The sequence below is a fragment of the Myxine glutinosa genome, chromosome 9 (genome assembly GCF_964187855.1).
Source record: "Myxine glutinosa chromosome 9, kmMyxGlut1.1, whole genome shotgun sequence".
Lineage (NCBI taxonomy): Eukaryota > Metazoa > Chordata > Myxini > Myxiniformes > Myxinidae > Myxine > Myxine glutinosa.
Window position 1 is genome coordinate 74,811,510 of NC_136269.1, and position 19,189 is coordinate 74,830,698.

A 19,189-nucleotide genomic window follows, 5' to 3' on the forward strand; every position below is an offset into this window, starting at 1 on the left:
CCCTCCGACGTTCTGGTCAGCCGTCGCTGACCACGCAAACACGCCACAGCAATGGCAACCAACGCGGTCACAATCAAACTCCCCGAGTTCTGGGAGGCTCAAGCTGAAGTTTGGTTCCTACAGGCAGAAGCCCAGTTCCGACTTCGAGGCATCACGGTGGATGAGACCATGTACTGCCACGTGGTCGCCCCCCTCGGGCCCGGCACGGCCGCCCGTGCAGTGTCGGGCCTGAGGAACCCACCAGCCGATGGCAGGTACGAGGTGATCAAGCGTCTCCTCCTCGCCACGTTCGGTCTCACGGTGGACGCACGGGCCGACCGCCTCCTGGTCCTCCCCGAGCTCGGTGACACGTGACCGTCGGTCCGAATGGACCATATGCTGTCGCTGCTGGGTGGCGAAACCCCGGATTTTCTGTTGCGAGCGCTATTTCGACGCCAGCTGCCGGCACGAGTACGCCTCGCGTTGGCCGGTTCCGCGATAACGGAACCCCGAGCTCTCGCTGCCGAGGCCGACAAGTTCTTCGCGGCTTTGGACACACAGGCGAGTTTTGGCGCGGCCGTCGTGCATCCCGAGGCTGATGCACACCCCGTGGCTGATGCTGATGCACACCTCGCGGCCGCCGCCACGCCCCGCCCACCACCGCCGCCGCGGCGAGAACCGCGGCCTCTGCGGCCCCCGCCGCCAACCTTGTGTTTTTTCCATGCCCAGTTCGGCCACGAGGCTCGGCAGTGTCGCCCGCCCTGCTCATTCGGCAAGTCGGGAAACTCCCGGGCCGGCGCTCGGTAGCGTCCCTGAGCGCCAGCCGGTCAAACAGCCTACTGTTCATCAAGGACACCTTGTCCTGGAGCCATTACCTGTGCGACACAGGAGCGCAGGTGAGCGTCGTCCCCGCCGGTACGTCGGACAAGCAAACTGCGGGCCGGGGCCCCGCGCTGCTTGCCGCCAACGGTACGTCCATACGCACATACGGAAAACGTTGCCTCTCCCTGCGGTTCGGAGGGCAAGTTTTCCGGTGGTCGTTCATCACTGCCGACGTGCCCATGGCATTGCTCGGCGCGAACTTCCTGTGTGCTAACGGGCTGTTGGTCGACGTCAAGCACAGACGCCTTATCCAGGCTGAAACGTTCAGCTCGCTCGCTTGCGCGCTGCCTAGCTCGTCGAGCAGCTCCCCGAGCGGCTCACCGAGCGGCTCGCCGAGTGGCTTGCTGAAAGGTTCGGTGCCGGCGAGGTCGATCTGTACGCTTCCGGCGGCGGACGAGTTTGCCCGCCTCCTCGCCAGCTTCCCGGCCCTCACACGGCCCACCTTCTCGGCGGGGGCCGTCAAGCACGGGGTGGAACATCACATCCCCACCGCCGGGCCACCGGTCTACGCCCGGGCACGCTGCCTCGAGCCGACGAAGCTCGCGGTAGCAAAAGCGGAGTTCGCTACGCTGGAGCGGCTCGGCATCGTGCGGCGCTCCGAGAGTGCTTGGGCGTCGCTGCTCCACATCGTGCCAAAGCCCGGCGGGGGATGGCGACCGTGCGGGGACTACCGGCGCCTCAACGACGCCACCACCCCTGACCGCTACCCCGTCCCTCACATTCAGGACTTCTCCGCCCGGTTGGCGGGCATGTCCTTCTTTTCGAAGGTGGACCTCATACGCGGCTACCATCAGGCCCCCGTCAGGCCGGAGGACATCCCGAAGACGGCTGTCATCACGCCATTCGGACTTTTCGAATTTCTTCGGATGCCCTTCGGGTTGAAAAATGCGGCTCAGGCGTTCCAGCGACTAATGGACAGCATCTTGCGCGACTTGGATTTCGTGTACGTCTACCTGGATGACATCCTCGTCACCAGCGCGTCCCGCGAAGAGCACCTCCACCATCTCCGCATGCTCTTCGAACGCCTGGGCCAGCATGGCCTCATCGTGAACCCCGCCAATTGCCGGTTCGGCGTCGCCGACATTGACTTTTTGGGGCACCGCATCACCAGGCACGGGGCCGTTCCCCTACCGGCCAAGGTGGAGGCGGTGAAGGGGTTTCCGCGCCCCTGCACGATCAAGGGGCTCCAGGAGTTCCTGGACATGGTAAACTTTTACCATCGGTTCCTGCCCTGCATCGCCCAGCTCCTGCGCCCCCTGCACGAGGCCCTCCGAGGGAAGCCGGGCAAAGGTGACGTTACCTGTACCGAGCAGATGGACGCGGCGTTCGCGGGCGCGAAGCTCGCCTTGGCTAACGCCACCATGCTCGCGCACCCGGCGCCCGATGCACCGATCGCCCTCACCACCGACGCCTCGGACTACGCGGTGGGTGCGGTGCACAAGCAATGGGTGCGTTGTGCCTGGCAACCGCTGGCGTTCTTCAGCCGGCAGCTTCGCCAGCCCGAACGCCGCTATAGTACCTTCGACCGCGAGTTGCTCGGGCTTCACCTGGCGGTCAGGCACTTCCGCCATCTGCTCGAGGGCCGTGCATTCATGGCCTTCGTCGACCACAAGCCACTGGTCTTCGCGATGGGCAAGGTCACCGAGCCGTGGTCGGCCCGGCAGCAGCGTCACCTCTCGGCCGTGTCCGAATATACGACGGACATCCGGCATGTCGGGGGAAGGACAACCTGGTGGCGGATTGCCTTTCCCGGTCCGTCGCCCACGCAGTCCACCTCGGCATCAACTATGCCCGGATGGCGGCGGACCAGGCCGCCGACCCCGGTGTCCAGGCCTTGCAGACCGCCGTCATGGGCCTCCGCGTCACCGAGGTGCCGTTCGACCACGCGGCCCTCTTGTGCGACGTCTCCCTCGGGCGGCCTCGCCCCATCGTGCCCGCAGGCTGGCAGCGCCGGGTTTTTGACGCCATCCACGGCCTGTCCCACCCGGGCACAAAGGCCTCCCAGAGGTTGGTCTCCGACAAGTTTGTCTGGCATGGCCTCCGGAAGGCCGTCCGCGGCTGGACCAGGACGTGCCTCGCGTGCGAGCACGCGAAGGACGAAGGTGCACCGACACACCCAGGCCCCATTGGCCCCGTTTACGGTGCCGGAACGTAGGTTCGACCACGTTCACGTGGACCTGGTGGGACCTCTGCCCCCCTCGCGGGGTTTCACCCATGTCCTCACAATGGTGGACCACACCACCCGGTGGCCGGAGGCCGTGCCTTTGGCAGCGACGACGGCGGCGGACGTCGCGCAGGCGTTCATCGCCACCTGGGTCGCCTGGTTCGGCGCCCCCTCGGACATCTCGTCCGACCGCGGCCCCCAGTTCACCTCGGAGCTCTGGGGGGCAGTCGTGCGGGGGCTCGGGGTCCAGCTGCACCGAACCACGGCCTACCACCCCCAGGCCAACGGCATGTGCGAGCGGTTCCACCGCTCGTTGAAGGCCGCGCTCCGAGCCACCCTCAGCGACGGCGGCTGGGTCGACAGGCTCCCCTGGGTCCTGCTGGGCCTCCGGACGGCGCCCAAGGACGACCTGCGCGCATCCGCGGCGGAGTTGGTCTTCGGACAACCGCTGCGGGTGCCGGGCGAGTTCCTCTCCGACCCCACGGCACCATGGTCCGCGGCGCAGGAGCGCTCCGCGCTGCAGGAGACCGCCCGGAGGTTCGCCCCGGTGCCGACGGCGCACCAAGGGCACCCACCTACGCACGTCGTCCCAGAGCTTCGCACCGCGGAGTACGTCTTCGTCCGGCACGACGCCCACCCGACACCACTGCGGCCCCCGTACGACGGGCCTTTCCGCGTGCTGGAGACCGGGGTGAAACATTTCACCTTGGACATCGGCGGTACTCCCGACCACGTCTCAGTGGATCGCCTCAAGCCAGCCCACCTCGACGTGGACCACCCACCATCGGTGGCTCGGCCCCCGCGTCGAGGCCGCCCTCATGCGGTTCGGACCCCTGGCACTGGCCAGCCCCGCTGGCACGCCGCCCCCTGGTCCTGCACCCATCCAGGGTGCAGCCGGAGGCATCCCAGCTGGCATCCCTGCACCCCGGACGCCGCCAGTCGCCAGAGGGCGCTTCGGCCGGGTCATCTGTTTGCCCCGCAAACTGGCCCTCCAGGTGCGCGGGAATTCTGGGGGGGCGCGTGTGGTGGACACGAAAGCTCACTGGCGTGATGGCATCATTCCGCGCACCAAGTGGGCGGCGGCCACGCCCGAGGGGTAGGCGTGGCCTCGGGATATACACCGGGTGCGGAGCCACGAGCACTGGAGTGCTACAGTGGAGCTCTTGCAATAAAGGCTGTTTTAACTTACCGCGTTGTCCGCTTCCTCCTTGCTAAACAAGTATCGCGCGTCGCTCCGCGCTTCAGCCTACTCCTTTTTAAAAATTTAAATGTCCACAAGTGCTAGCTGCCAGGAGAGCAGGGCAGCCAGCTTGACATCCTCTGAGAAGGATGATGTACCTTGTAATGCACAGTCCTGTATGTAAACCACCAGGATGACATTTTCCAGTCTCGTTCTATTTTGTAAGGAACTGAACCCAGACTGTAATCACGAGATCCCACCATGGAAGTATCCTGCTGACCTTTGCCATTTGGATTGACGGCTAATCGGCGATCGTATTCAAGTAGTCAGGATGGTGCAGAGGATGTGCATTTACCTTTGGACTGTTCAACCTGGGTTTGATAATACAAATAATTACAAATATCAAAATTCATGCAATTCCAAGCTATTTACATTTTTGTTGCGCATGTGGTGTATATGCTCAGAGTCGTTGGTTCGGAAACATACCGGAAGTTTAAAAAAAAACTTCTGCAAAAAAAATAAAATAAGACCGGAAGTCTAACGGCGGCATAGCTGGGCTTGTAAAATATTATGAACCACAAACACTTTTGATTAGCTTTTTAAACAGTCGCTAATGCAGTTTATAACACTAAACAAAGAAATTTGGAGGAATCCTGACATCCGTGAGGTAAGTTTTACTTACAGAACTGAAGGAAGATCTACTGTAATCTATATACCTCACAAGTATTGGGTTAATCACATGCTATCAAAAAAACCGAGATGAACTCCTTACTTCGCAGGTGTTAGTCCGTACACCGCTTATCATCGATTCATGAACCATACACCGCTTCAATCAATCAACTTTGTATTCACGACAATCTGGGCTTAATTTGTCCAAAGTGGTCCGAAGTGTTGGCATAAAGCCTCAGGCCTATACGTACCGTTTTGTTGCAAGAGACGTAACGTCTGTGATTTCGATATTTCATGATCATTTTAACAATCGGTTTGTTTGTGTTTCACACATAATGAAAAACGTACAGGTAGTGAGTGCATGGCGATTGTGATATATGACAGGTTCGACGATATGTTCGACTTGAACGAATTGGAACCAAAATTCCGGAGTGTGGAGAGTCAGCCACCTACTGCCGTAATGACATCAGACATAATTACATCACCCTGTCATGTGACCAGATCCTCAGCTCTGATTGATATACGTTTAAGGGGACATACATACATAGTCATGTGAAAAATTAAGTACACCCCATGTAAAGTTTTGACTTTTTCAACATATTTCAACATACAGCTATTTGATCTTCATTTCAACAATATTGACAGATAAAGGTGATATAATATAACAAATATCATGAAACATTTACATTTTGTAGTCCATTGTATAATTTAAATAAACATAAATGCAAATTTCGCATGTGGAAAAAGTAAGTACACCTGTGGCTCTAATAGGTGGTGTTGCCCCCTTTGGCAGAAACAACCTCAAGTAGGCGTTTCTTATAACTGTCTACCAGTCTCTAACATCGACTGGGAGAAATTTTTCCCACTCCTCCATGCAGAATTATTTCAGCTGTGCGATGTTTGAGGGGTTTCTTGCATGCACAGCTCGTTTCAAATCCCCCCACAACAGCTCGATGGGATTTAGATCTGGGCTTTGACTTGGCCATTCCAGAACCCTCCATTTCTTTCTTTTCAGCTATTCCTTGGTGGATTTACTGGTATGTTTAGGGTCATTGTCATGTTGCAAGGTCCACCTTCGGTAGAGCTTCAACTTTCCGACAGATGGCCTCACATTATCCTCAAGCACCCTCTGGTACAATGAAGAATTCATAGTGGATTATATGATGGTGAGCTGCCCAGGCCCTGATGCAGCAAAGCTGCCCCAAACCATAATATTTCCACCACCATGCTTTACAGTTGGTATCAGGTTCTTGTGGTCAAATGCTTTAATTTGGTTTTCGCCAAACATGTCTTCTGGTACTGTGGCCAAATAGCTCTACCTTTGACTCATCTGTCCAGAGCACATTGTTCCAGAAGTGCTGGTCTTTGCCTTGGTGTTCATTCGCAAACTTTGGTCTTGCTTAGATGTTCTTTCTGGACAGCAAAGGTTTCCTCCTGGCACACCTCCCATGTAGATCAAATTTGTGCAACCTCTTTCTAATGGTAGACTCGTGCACTTTGACATCAACAGTGGCAAGAGCTACCTGTAGGTCCCGTGATGACATTCTGAGGTTCTTAGAGACTTCTTTCAGCATCTTGCGGTCTGCTCTTGGGCTGAACTTGCTGGGGCGGCCTGGCCTGAACAAGTTGGCAGTTGTTTGGAATCTTCTCCACTTGTAGATGATCTTCCGGACAGTCGAATGATTGATTTCAAATTGTTTGGAGATCTTTTTAAATCCCTTCCCAGACTCGTAGGCATCTATAACCTTCTTTCTGAAGGCCTCAGAGAGCACTTTTGATCTAGGCATGGTGACGCCGCACACTTCAACAACAAAGAGCAAACCAAACTATATGTCTGAGGTTTAAATAAGACAGGTTCCTCCAAGATCCTCTCTAACGATGTTCTAATCATTTGCACCTGCGCTGGTGCACCTGATTCTAATTTTCGGTATTTGAAGTAGTGATAAATGTAGGGGTGTACTTACTTTTTCATGTGACTGTACATACAGACGGCCAAACACCGTTCTAAACGGCTTTGCCCTATGGGCTACGTCATAAAAACCTCAACCTATGCAGTCAATTCTGTCAATGTATCATTTCATCTCCATCAATTTACTTTGCTGAGAAACCTTATCAGTCTTAACAGCCAACGACTATTACGCTTTTCAAGAAAAATCTTGGAGAAAAAAAACAACATTTCGATCTCACTTACCAACCAATTATCTTGTAAATGAAAACTGGGACTCCATTACTAATGCTTCCACTATATTTTCATTAATATGTGAGGTGTACAAAATAATGCTCTGACAGACAATGCCTTGTGTGAGTGGAAGCACGAAGTTTGACGGGTGGTGTATAATCTCAGTGTGGCTGGTTCGCTACCCTACCACTACCAGGAGAAAAACCGGAAGAAGAAAAAAACTTCCTGTTACTTCTGTCAACGTTTAATTGCCTTACTGTTGAGTTACTTCATTGAGATACCTCAGCAGTCTTAACAATGAGTTACTATTATCCTTTCAAAGGATATTCATAGCAAACTCCATGAACACTAGATAAGAGTATAAGACCCGTCGCGGATGCATGCACGGATGAAAGCACGTCGAGACCCATAAATTCAGCCATCCATGTCCTTCCCTTCCTTGGATCAAACTTTTGCTTTTGATTTGTTTGAACTGTTCACTTCAATTGGTCCAGCTTAATAAAATGGTTTGTTGTACAAATAGATTACTTTGCAAAGTTATTTTGGTCTTGCTCTTCTTCTTTTTATATACAAAGTCGAGGTTTGTGGAAGAGCTGGAACACAGAATGGATTTCACTGAAACGGATGTTATTTGAATGGATGCTCTTTATTTATTTAAGATCTGCTTTTCATGTCGTTTGCAAGGCATTTATTTGCTCAAGATTTTGCAAAATTGTCTTGTGTTTATTCTGGACCACCTGCTACTCATACAGCTGCCATGAATGATATGTATTGAATTCAATGTGCTGAAGGAAGCTGAGAGGGAAGGGTTTTCTTTCATTCTACCATAAATCAGTTGCAGGCTCTTCTTTTTTCCCTACAAACTCTATTCTTGATTCTTCTACACGTGACGCATATATATATGTTTATCAAACCCATATGTTTGGCAAATATCAGCCATTCCTTATCCATTTATAGAATAATAAAAGAAAGCTGACAAAAGAAAAGGCCATGTGGCCCATCTCTGCCCAGATATAAAATTGTCGGATTGGTGCTTCGTCGACAGGGCATCGCATCATTGAGTGTCATCCTTTGGGTGGACGTCAAGGCTGGTGTTCCGTCTGCTACCATTACTCATTGGACGTTAAAGACCCGAGTCTGTCAATAAGAGTAAGCGAGTTATAGATGACACCCTGAACATTAAAAAAAAAATTAATTATGCTGTAACCTAGAGGGGGCACTGAACCAGCAGCACAGCCATGCTCTTAACAATGATGCAAACCAGCAGCCACGTGGTGGACTAGAATGAATGAATGAAGTAATGTGAAAGAAATCTCTGAACAAACCACCATAGTTCAAATAAACACACAAACACAAACACTTACTTCATATATACAAGAGTCTGTATCTCCATCCTTCCATCCACTTTCACTGGTACCTCCATGATGGTCTAGCCAACCACGGTAAGTACTGTTATTCACTGAGGTAGGAGGTTTTCTGCGCTTCCTTCACACATGCAGGAATGACAAAATCATGTCTTGTACGGTGTACCACAAAAACCGCTTTACAATTCAACAAGATTGTTGGGCAGATTTTTTAACTGGTTAACATCGAAACCTCTGTGTGGATTGAGATTAGTAATTATTATGGGAGAGGGAAGCGTAGGGGGAGCGGGGGGGGGGGGGGGGGTAACTTGCCAGGGATAGATTGGATCCATGAACAGGGAAAGGGATGAGGATTTCTTAGATCTTGTCCAGGAATGCTTTTTAAGTCAGCTTGTAGAAATGTCCATAAGAGGTAGTGTAGTGTTGGACATGTTTTTCAGTAATTATTCCATTATGGTAGAGCTAGGAGAGCATTACGAAAAATGACCATAACATACCGGTAGTGCGTGCAATGATACTGGTGAGATTTAGAGTCGAGGATAGTTGTGTGAGGCTGTTCGTTTTTAGAAAGGCAAACTTTGAGGGTGTGAGAAGAATTAGCTGCTCTAGATTTGGATAAACCAATGAGAGGGCAGTCTGCATCAAAAAATTGGGCAACCCTTCAAGGAGAAAATGTTCAGTATACAAGGTAAGTATAGTCCATTGAGGTGTAAATCAATCATAGGTGTATAGAGATAAAGGTGGTTGAGCAGGGAGGTAAGGAGTGTTATTGAGGGTGAGGATTATTATATATTAAGGTATTTATTCATTACAAAGGGTGAGAATCCGATATAAATGTGACAATGCAGGCTATAGACAGAATAAGCACAGAGGAGTTTTTTCAGCAAAATGTACAGTGACAAGATCAGGGGTCATCTCTTAAGAGCGAAGAAGAGGAGAGTTAGGATGACATGAAGGCGAGGGTCTTTCATTCAGAGAGTAGTTAATACAAGGAATGGTCTCCCTGGAAAGGTAGTGGGAGCAGAAATGGTAGGTAGGTTTAAACTAGAATTAGGTACCGAGAACCAATGGGGATAGTGGGCTACATGACTATTGGCAGAAATGCACAGGCATGATGGGCATCAAAGTTCATTGTAATTCCAAACACAAGACAAAGGGCAGTCAAAATATTACATATCGAACTAGAATGGCATTCGATAGAGCGCATACCTCCACCACGCTGAACAGTTTATGTTTTGTATCCCACTGATAGGCCGGATCTGGAACCAGACCTCCAAAATCTAATTGACTTGTTATTGTCACTTAACCTACTCATCCACCAAATTTTGTCTGAATCAGTCAACTCTTTGAGATATCGTGCTATATGTGTCAGAATTTTGAACGAGGTACAAATCCCCAAAAACACACATTGATTGCTTTAAACCTATATAACTTTGTCCCAAATGTTCTGCATTAGTACATTTAGGTGTCGTCTTGTAGAACACAATCACGGCTTTCAAAAAATGTATAGTTTTATATACTTTTTATCAATTATCTACATGTTATAAGCCTCTGAACCTCAAAAAATGGTGAAAAAGGGCATTTTAAAAGTATTTCGTTACCCTTCAAAGCCATGCATTCATTATAAAAGCCTTTTTCAGATACTTTTCACAGCTGGAATAAAAGTAGATCTATATAACTACTCTACTGAATGTGTTTTTGTGTTACTCATGTCAGTTCCTGAGTCACAGCTCCTCCTCATATAGGATGAAGCAGATGAACCGTAACGTAAGAGATATTTATATAAGCCCTGTTTTACACATATCAGGGTGTTCCATAGTTCTTCTTTAGGGCGCAACAAACAGCACTTATACGTATATATTAACTCTGTAAAAATCATTGACCTCCTTTGTTTCTCTGAGACACAACAAGCTTGAGTGTGAATTTAGAAACCATAACGGTCTCTTACGTTACGCACCGGTCATGCTCCCTGTAAGCCAGGTACGTAAGTGCATATCGAAGTGAAATATACCATCAGACCATCGCATTAGCTTGAATTCTATGCCATTTCAAAAGATCGGGACGCTCCTGGTGCGTTAAGTATGCAAAACTAGCCGAAACAGCATCTTCGGGAAGAAGAGCGTTCCTCCATAACGTAAGAGACCGAAAACTTGTGGCGTGAAATGCCGACATACGGGTACTTCCTGTTACCCGGCGTTTACATCCGGGTATTCAGCGAGTTACTCGCCGCGCGAAACAAGAAGTTTGGCGAAAGTTAGTCGTCGGTCTGGCCGGAGAAATCCAAAAAAATATCATACGTGAGATCGGCGTTGGACCCCATGGTCTCGTAAGTACTTGTCCAGGATGCCATAGATCCTCAAGACCTGGTTTATTTTGAGATTAATTCGTAGGAACATGTGAAAGTACTTGCCAAAATCGCCGTGAGTCGTTCTCGTTTCATGGCCGCCAATGGCGTGCGAGTTTGTACAGCGTCACGTACGAGACCCGTAAATCGTAACGTACGAGAGGTTTATCGGAACATTAAAAAAAGACCCGCAGTCCCGCATAAGCTTTGTACATGTCTTAATTATTGTATTCAACAAGAATATATGTTATATTTGGTTGTAATGAGCTGTGTTGGATGACTGCCAACTGGTTTTGATGGGTGTCACATCAAGATCTTGCTGTCAGTCCCTCTAAATTTGGTGTCAATTTTCAGTTCATCATTGACTGTAGTACTTCATACATGTCCATATTTACAAATATCATATGGAAACAAACGATCCATAGCCTGAGAGTGCTTTGAGTGTATTTATGAGCTGTTTCATGATGTATTTTTGGATTTAGGGGCCTAATATTGTATTTCTCCGATAACGGTCTCTTACGTGACGCCACGATAAAAAATCTCATGACAGTGTCAATTGTATTGCCATCCGAGTCTTTTCCCATCCGAGGATGCCATCCGATATTGCCATCCGATATTGCCACCTCGGTATTGCCATCCGAGTCTTTTCCCATCCGTATTGCCATCCGAGTCTATTGCCATCCGAGTCGAGTTTGAGATGTTTGAGTGGGTATTTAAATAGCTTGAATGCCAAGTAGGAGAAAAAAAGTACACATGACAAGTGGACTGCTATTTTGTATATAAAAAAGGTATGATTAGTACTTTATTGCAAGTTTCGTTTGCTGGAGGAACAATATCCTTCTGATTTTTGATGGTTGTATGGAAATAAATCCATTTTGTTAGTAGCTAGAATGATTTGTTGGCTTGTGGTATTACCATAACGTAAGAGAGATTTATTTCTCAATTGATATTGAGCTATTTTCAAGACACAACCATAGATAATGCGGACGCCCAAACTGCAAATTTTCCAGTTAATTAACACATGTATTGTAGAGTACCTGAGTGCTTTTTGGAGGTTCTATTAAGTATATTTGCAAAATGACAGAAACTTGTCAAGAGTGCAATTTAAAAAACACAGGTTTGGGTGAAAACAACTGAAAAATAGCCAATATTTGTCAGTACATAAACCAGCATACATTTTGAGTAGGAACTTGAAACTTAAAACACAAGTAGATATATGTCTTGCCTATGTTTGGTACTTTGCTTATATGTTTAAATGCAGAAATGAAGCATTTGTGACGGAATGTTTACAAAGAGACCTTATTTTCGTCTCTTACGTTATGCTAACAAGGAAGGGAAACTTTGACCATGAATAAAAACGGAACCTCTGGGCCGATCGGTGTCAGTTTGGCTGCGTTTGATAGCCCAGGCTTAGGGCTTTAAGGATATCAAGGTGATTTTTAGATATTCCCCAAAAAATATTTTTTGACCCCCGGGAGGCCCAAATGTACCTCGTTCAAAATTCTGACCCATATGTCGTTTTTGGCCCTATCTCTCAATGGTGTAGAATGATTTAGAAAACTAGAACGGAATCTCAGTAGAGCGCATACCTCCGCCAGGCTGAACAGTTTATGATTTGTATCCCACTGATAGACTGGGTCTGGATCCAGATCTGAACCAAAATCTGATCGGCTTGTTCTTCTTGCCTATCCAACTCATACACCTAGTTTTGTCATAATCCGTCCACAACCTTTTGAAATACCATACTTTACATCGTTTTTGGTCCAATCACTCAATGGTGAAGAATCACTTAATTTTTTTTAAATTATCATATCCGGATCCATATTCGGATCATCACCAAAACTGAACCAATTCGTCCTTGTCACACACACAACCTGCCCACCAAATGTCTGAATCCATCCATAATGTTTTGAGATATCATGCGGCGTCAGATTTGAGATATCGGCGTCAGACAAAAGATATTTGAGATATCGGTTTTTGCCATATCAATCAAAGATGAAGAATAATTAAAAATATTATCTGATCTGGATCCGGCTTCAAAATTCGCAACAAAATTTAATCAATTCTTCCTTGTCACACCACCCAACCTGCCCACCAAGTTTTGTTACAAGTCATCCACAACTTTTTGAGATATCGTGCTATATATCGTTTTTTCCCCCATCTCTCATTCGTGAAGAATCACTTTAAAAATTCTTGGATCAAAATCCTGATCTGGATCTTCACTAAAATCTAATCTTTTGTCCTTGTTATACGTACCCAAATTCTCCACCAAATTTTGGCTGAATCTGTCCACAACTCGGAAATATCCTGTTCACAGACACACAGACAAACAGACAGCCAGACAAACAGACAGGGATGAAACCATAACCTCCACCCACCTGCGGTGGCAGAGGTAATTAGAAAATTCCCATATCCGGATCTTCACCAAAATAGAATAATTTCGTCCTTGTCACACATCCAATTTGCCCACTAAATTTTGTCGGAATCTATCCACAACTTTTGGAGATACCGTATCCTGTTCACAGACAAACAAACATGTAAACAAACAGACTGGGGTGAAAACATAACCTCCGTCCACCTTTGGGGGTGGAGGTAAGAAATAGTGGCATTCTGGACACCCCACCATCCCCTCCATTATCATTATCTCTGCAATCCCCTTCTTCCTATTTCCTAAACATCTCTCCACATTTCTCCCACTTAATCCCCAGCTTCCTCCGCATTCGTTTTCACCCTTATCCTGCATCTGACCTTCACTTTCTGAAATTAATTCTAATTTAATATCCTCCCTGTACATTACTTCCATAGAGAATGGTGGGGCACGGTGATACATTGGCTGTAGTGAGACAGTATTATGTTGTCAACATTGGAAATTAACCAGGAAGTAAAGCCAGTTGCCAGTTTAACTGGAGATTACACCAAGAACTACAATATACTAAAAACTCAAAGTTGAGTTGCACACTGTTGATGATTTTTATTTCACTGTGCCCCACCTAATCTACATAGTATGTAGATTGTCTCCAACGTCATTACAGTATATATTTGCTAATCAGCTATTCCCATGCACTAACTCTAAACTCAGAGCATTTAACAGATAACTCTTCCAAATTTTGCACCTACGTCCAAAGCATTTTGCGTCATTCCATCCAGCAAAACAAGGTTGTTACAATATTTCGGTTAACATTGCAGTTAAAGGTATTCCACAATTCACCGATAACAAAGGGGAAATTACACTTTACTAACTGTCCAGCAATGAATCTACATGACTACAACGCACGATGATGAAATAACCCCATGAAACGGATTACAATAGGAAAACGAGAACGGCACTCAGTAGAGAGCATACCTCTGGCTGGTTGGCCATATCACTCAATGGTGAAGAATCACTTAAAAAAATTATACTAGCTGGATCCGGATCTTCACCAAAATTGAATCGATTCTTCCATGTCACACACACAACCTGTCCAACACGTTTCGGCCAAGCCCATTCATAACTTTTTGAGATATCCTGCCATGTATCGTTTTTGGCCCTATCTCTCAATGGTGAAGAATCACTTATAAAAATTAAATAATTCTCATATCCGAATCCATTTTCAGATCTTCACCAAAATCGAATAGAATCGTCCTTGTCAGACACTCAACCTGTTCACCAAGTTTCGTTCAAATCCATCCACAAATTTTGGAGATATCCTGCTATGTATCGTTTTTTGGCCTGCGATGTATCCCAATGGTGAAGAATCACTTAAAAAATTATAGTAGCTGGATCAGAATCCAAATATTCACCAAAATCTAATCATTTCGTCCTTGTCAAATATGCTACATCTCTGCCAAATTTTATCCGAATCCGTCCACAACCTTTTGAGATATTTTGTTCACAAACGGACAGACAAACAAATGACAAATCTGTCAGAGACCGAGGACTTGCCAGAATGTACTTTTTTATTGGCCATTTTGGATCAGGTTTTTCCAAGATGGCGGCCGAAGCACGCGACCAATGATGTCATCATTATTTGTTTTCTAAACTAATTTATTCCTAGATTATGCTCAAGAAATTTCATCTTGATCGGATGAAGTTTTGTACTTGTCGAATTATGACGTCATAGTGGAGGCACCTATGACATCATCATTAACATATTTTTATTCCCCATGGAGAGTTCTTTACAATGAGCCATGTTTCAATTTTTTCTATTCAGCACTTTCGGAGATATAGAGGTGCAAAGTTTTTCGGTTTTTCCAAGATGGCGGCCAAACCACATGACCGATGACATCATTTTTTTTTTTCTCCACCAGTTTATGCCGACATGGCGCTCAATAAATTGCATCTTGATTGGATGAAGTTTTGTACTTGTCGAATTATGACGTCAGAATGGAGGCCTCAGCCCTAGAGAGTTATAAATTGGGCACAGTCTATTCCAGTGCAACTAGATTATGCTCAAGAAATTTCGTCTTGATTGGATGAAGTTTTGTACTTGTCAAATTATGACATCATAATGGAGGCACCTATGACATCATCATTAACATGTTTTATTCCCCATGGTGAGTTCTTTACAATGAGCCACATCTCAATTTTTTCTGTTCAGCACTTTCGGAGATATGGAGGTGTAAAGTCTTTTGGTTTTTCCAGGATGGCGGCTGAACCACGTGACCGATGACGTCAGCATTTTTTTTTCTCTACCAGTTTATGCCGACATGGCGCTCAAGAAATTGCATCTTGATTCGATGAAGTTTTGTACTTGTCAAATTATCGAATTATGACGTCATAATGGAGGCCTTGGGCCTAGAGAGTTAAAAATTGGGCACAGTCTATTCCAGGGCAAGGCAAATATGTGTGTAAAGTATGGCGATGCTATGTACAATGATGTAGACGTAGTACTGCGCACAAACAGACAGACAGACAGACAGATGAAAAATCGGTCAGAGACCGAGGACTTGCCGGAATGTACTTTTTTATTGGCCATTTTGAACAAATATGGCGGCCGAACCACGTGACCGATGACGTCATCATTATTTGTTTTCGAAACTAATTTATTCCTTGATGATGCTCAAGAAATTTCATCTTGATCGGATGAAGTTTTGTACTTGTCGCATTATGACATCATAATGGAGGCACCTATGACATCATCATTAACAAGTTTTATTCCCCATGGAGAGTTCTTTACAATGAGCCATGTCTCAATTTTTTTTCCTATTCAGCACTTTCAGAGATATAGAGGTGCAAAGTTTTTCGGTTTTTCCAAGATGGCGACCAAACCACGTGACCGATGACGTCATCATTAACATATTTTATTCCCCATGGTGAGTTATTTTCAATGAGCCATGTCTCAATTTTTTTCTTTTCAGCACTTTTGGAGATATAGAGGTGCAAAGTTTTTCGGTTTTTCCAAGATGGCGGCCGAACGACGTGACCGATGATGTCATCAATTGGGCACAGTCCATTCCAGGGCAAGACAAATATGTGTGTAAAGTTTGGCGATTCTACGTGCAACGGTGTAGACGTTACGTTGCTAATCCGACATGCTTTAATAAGCTGCTGTCCCCCCCCCACTCCCCAATGTGTGTGTGTGTGTGTGTGTGTGTGTGTGACCCACTCCCCCATGTGTGTGTGTGTGTGTGTGTGTGTGTGACCCACTCCCCTGTGTGTGTGTGACCCACTCCCCTGTGTGTGTGTGACCCACTCCCCTGTGGGTGATCCACTCCCTGGTGCAGTGTGTATGATGTGGGAGGGATGGGGGCGGGGAGGGAGAGGATTTGAACTCTTGAAGTCACATTTTACATGAGATGTAATGACACATTTCAAACTATTTCCCATGTGCATGCACATGCATTCACATGTTATCAGAAATAAATACATTGTGTATAGTACATCATTTGTGGATCTGATAAATTGCCAGTAACCAGTTTGTAAAACTGAATGTGCAACATCTATATGAAGACGTCCATGCCCGTGGGATTCCTACGGGTGACCCCACTAGTGCTTTAATAAGCTGCTGTCCCCCAAAATTATTGGGACATTGCATATGATGATAATTATGAGATACCCTCGGCCTAGGGCCTCGGTAATGGGATCAGCAGTTTGCTTTTCATTGAAAGAAGTGTTTCGTTGAGGGCATATTCAGTATGAACACACATCATTTCAAGCATTTCAGAACCCAACGGTTCAAATGTGCTGGAATTTTTTTAGATTAAAGTATCTGTACTATGCACGAAAGGTGAGGGATATTAACATTTTATTACTCCTGCAGGAAATATTTAATTCTCACAGGTTAAGGGGAACATGTGTACCTGTCTGTCTGTCAGGATGCTCTCTTCTGCAAACTGACAGATTCATATGTATACAACACACTGTTCTGTTTGACAAAGGATGATTGATGGTTTTAATTGCAATTTCCTTTGGATGAACATTTCTAATGTACCTCTCGGCCTCTAGGTAAGCGGCACTGATCTTTAGCTACCAAGGCTGTTTAAATGAGTCTTTATGCATGAATGATGAATCGCATGACCTGTCCGACTTTTCTAGCCATCAGGTTATATGTGGACTGTATATGGATTGTTCATAACATATCTTGGGGCCTCATATGTGCTTTCTCCTGGCCATGGTTTGAAGTGCGGCATGCGATATTGTCACCGACACCCTTGTGCCCCAATTGTGACCTTTATTTCATGCATAACCCCATTTCTAAGGGTCCTTAGCACTGTTGAGGACTCGCGCCTGAGGGTAGGTTGAAGAAACTTGGACGTACTTATGCATGGGCGGTGTATCGGCTAACAGTAACTGGTCCGCACACCTTTCAGAAGTATAAATTATTATAACCAGTGATCCAGTTCAGTCAACTGGTGGCTGACTTCTGGTGACATTCATGATCAGATGCCCCCAAACATTCCCACCCTGCACTGCTTTCCATGGTTCTGGAACAGCTTGGTTGCAGCATTTACCCCATGCATCGGGGGTGTGTTCCATTACCCATCGGATTGCTATCCCTTGCCAAGCCAGCCGTTCCTTATCAACCATTCAGTTGGAGTTCTTGCTCAATTGCTTAAATCAAGTGAGCCACTTGGCACGTGCTATGCAAGCTGATTGGTAATATAACACATCCCAGGCATATACAAGGTCTGCGTCTTCCTCTTCTTCATTCCACCATACCAAGCATGGTTGACTTATCCAGACTTGTTTTCTACACGAATGATGTGTGCAAAGCATGACAGTTTCTCTTTTAGCATCAGTGCATCGAATATACCCAGTAGTATAATTTATTTAAACACTGATTTGTTCATTCTTCTTGCAATCCATAGAATTAAAATTAATCTCCAACACATTTGAAAACTGTCAATCTTCTTCACTGTCCATGACTCACATCCACACATTGCAAATGGAAATACCAGAGCATTCTCCAGCCTCCTCTTGGTTTGTTTTGTCACATCTTTGTCCTTCCAGATCGATATCAATCCTGACTGCTGTTCTCCCCAACACTAGCCATCTATTAATTTGCCCTCCACATTCTCAACTCCCTTCAATTTTAGAACCCAGGAAGATGAAACTTTCCACACGATAGTCTCCCAATCTGAAGACGTTGATCTTCTGCTGACAAGATTTTGGTGTTTTTAAAATTTTATTTTAGGTATAAATAAATACCATCTCTTTCACTTTCCTACTTCGCTGTCTGCAACAGTTTCATCAAGTCCTCTTTACTTTCTGCCAACAGAGTGGTATCATCAGCACACCTTAGATTGTTGATACATCTTCCTCCAATCCTGACTCCAGCATTCATGTCTTCAAAGTTATATTTTTCGTCAAAATTATTATAATCATGAATTAATCTGTCAATTCCGTCCAATTATCATGGTATAATGATAATAATATGAACACAGTGGCTGTCAGGATGGCCTAGAGGTGTGCACAGTCCCCTCTAAACTGTGTAGTCTGCGTTTGAATCCTGACCCAGCGATAAAGTGTCATTCTGGTGTTTCACAGGCAAGGTGATTCGTCAATGTGTGTGTGTGTGTGTGTGTGTGTGTGTGTGTGTGTGTGTGTGTGTGTGTGTGTGTGTGCTGTCACTCAGATGGACATTAGACTGGCATCCCTTTTACCAGCATTAGTTGGTAGACTTTAAAGATCCCACGGTGTTCTTATTGTGCTATTGGTGGCACCCTAAACAAATTACAAATTTCTGCTCTGACCTTAGTTGAACGTCAGGCATGGCCAGCCAGTTCATGAAAGACTTGGGCCAAGCTTTCCCTAGCCAGCCTCTCAATAACGTGGGAATAATTGTGGCCGTTAAAGCACAATATTATTCAACCACCGTCTGCATGCTGTACATGGGCATACACATGACCCCCGTTCCCGTCCCCCTGTCCCTCGGTCGCTCCTACAGAGAGCGGGTATGTCTAGTGATTTTAAAGTACAATAAAAACCCGAAAGAAAGATGCATAGAAA

General features: G+C 46.5%; 1 protein-coding gene across 5 annotated transcripts in view; it reads right to left on the reverse strand.

Annotated features, from left to right (window-relative positions):
• LOC137435300 (uncharacterized) overlaps window positions 1-19,189 on the reverse strand; it is a 72,270-nt gene that overhangs the window by 1,916 nt on the left and 51,165 nt on the right. For all 5 annotated transcript variants that reach the window (XM_068128963.2, XM_068128958.2, XM_068128960.2 and 2 more), the window contains exon 7: window positions 8,418-8,538. In XM_068128963.2, the coding sequence (XP_067985064.2) occupies window positions 8,418-8,538 (121 nt within the window). The remainder of the gene's footprint in view (window positions 1-8,417; window positions 8,539-19,189) is intronic.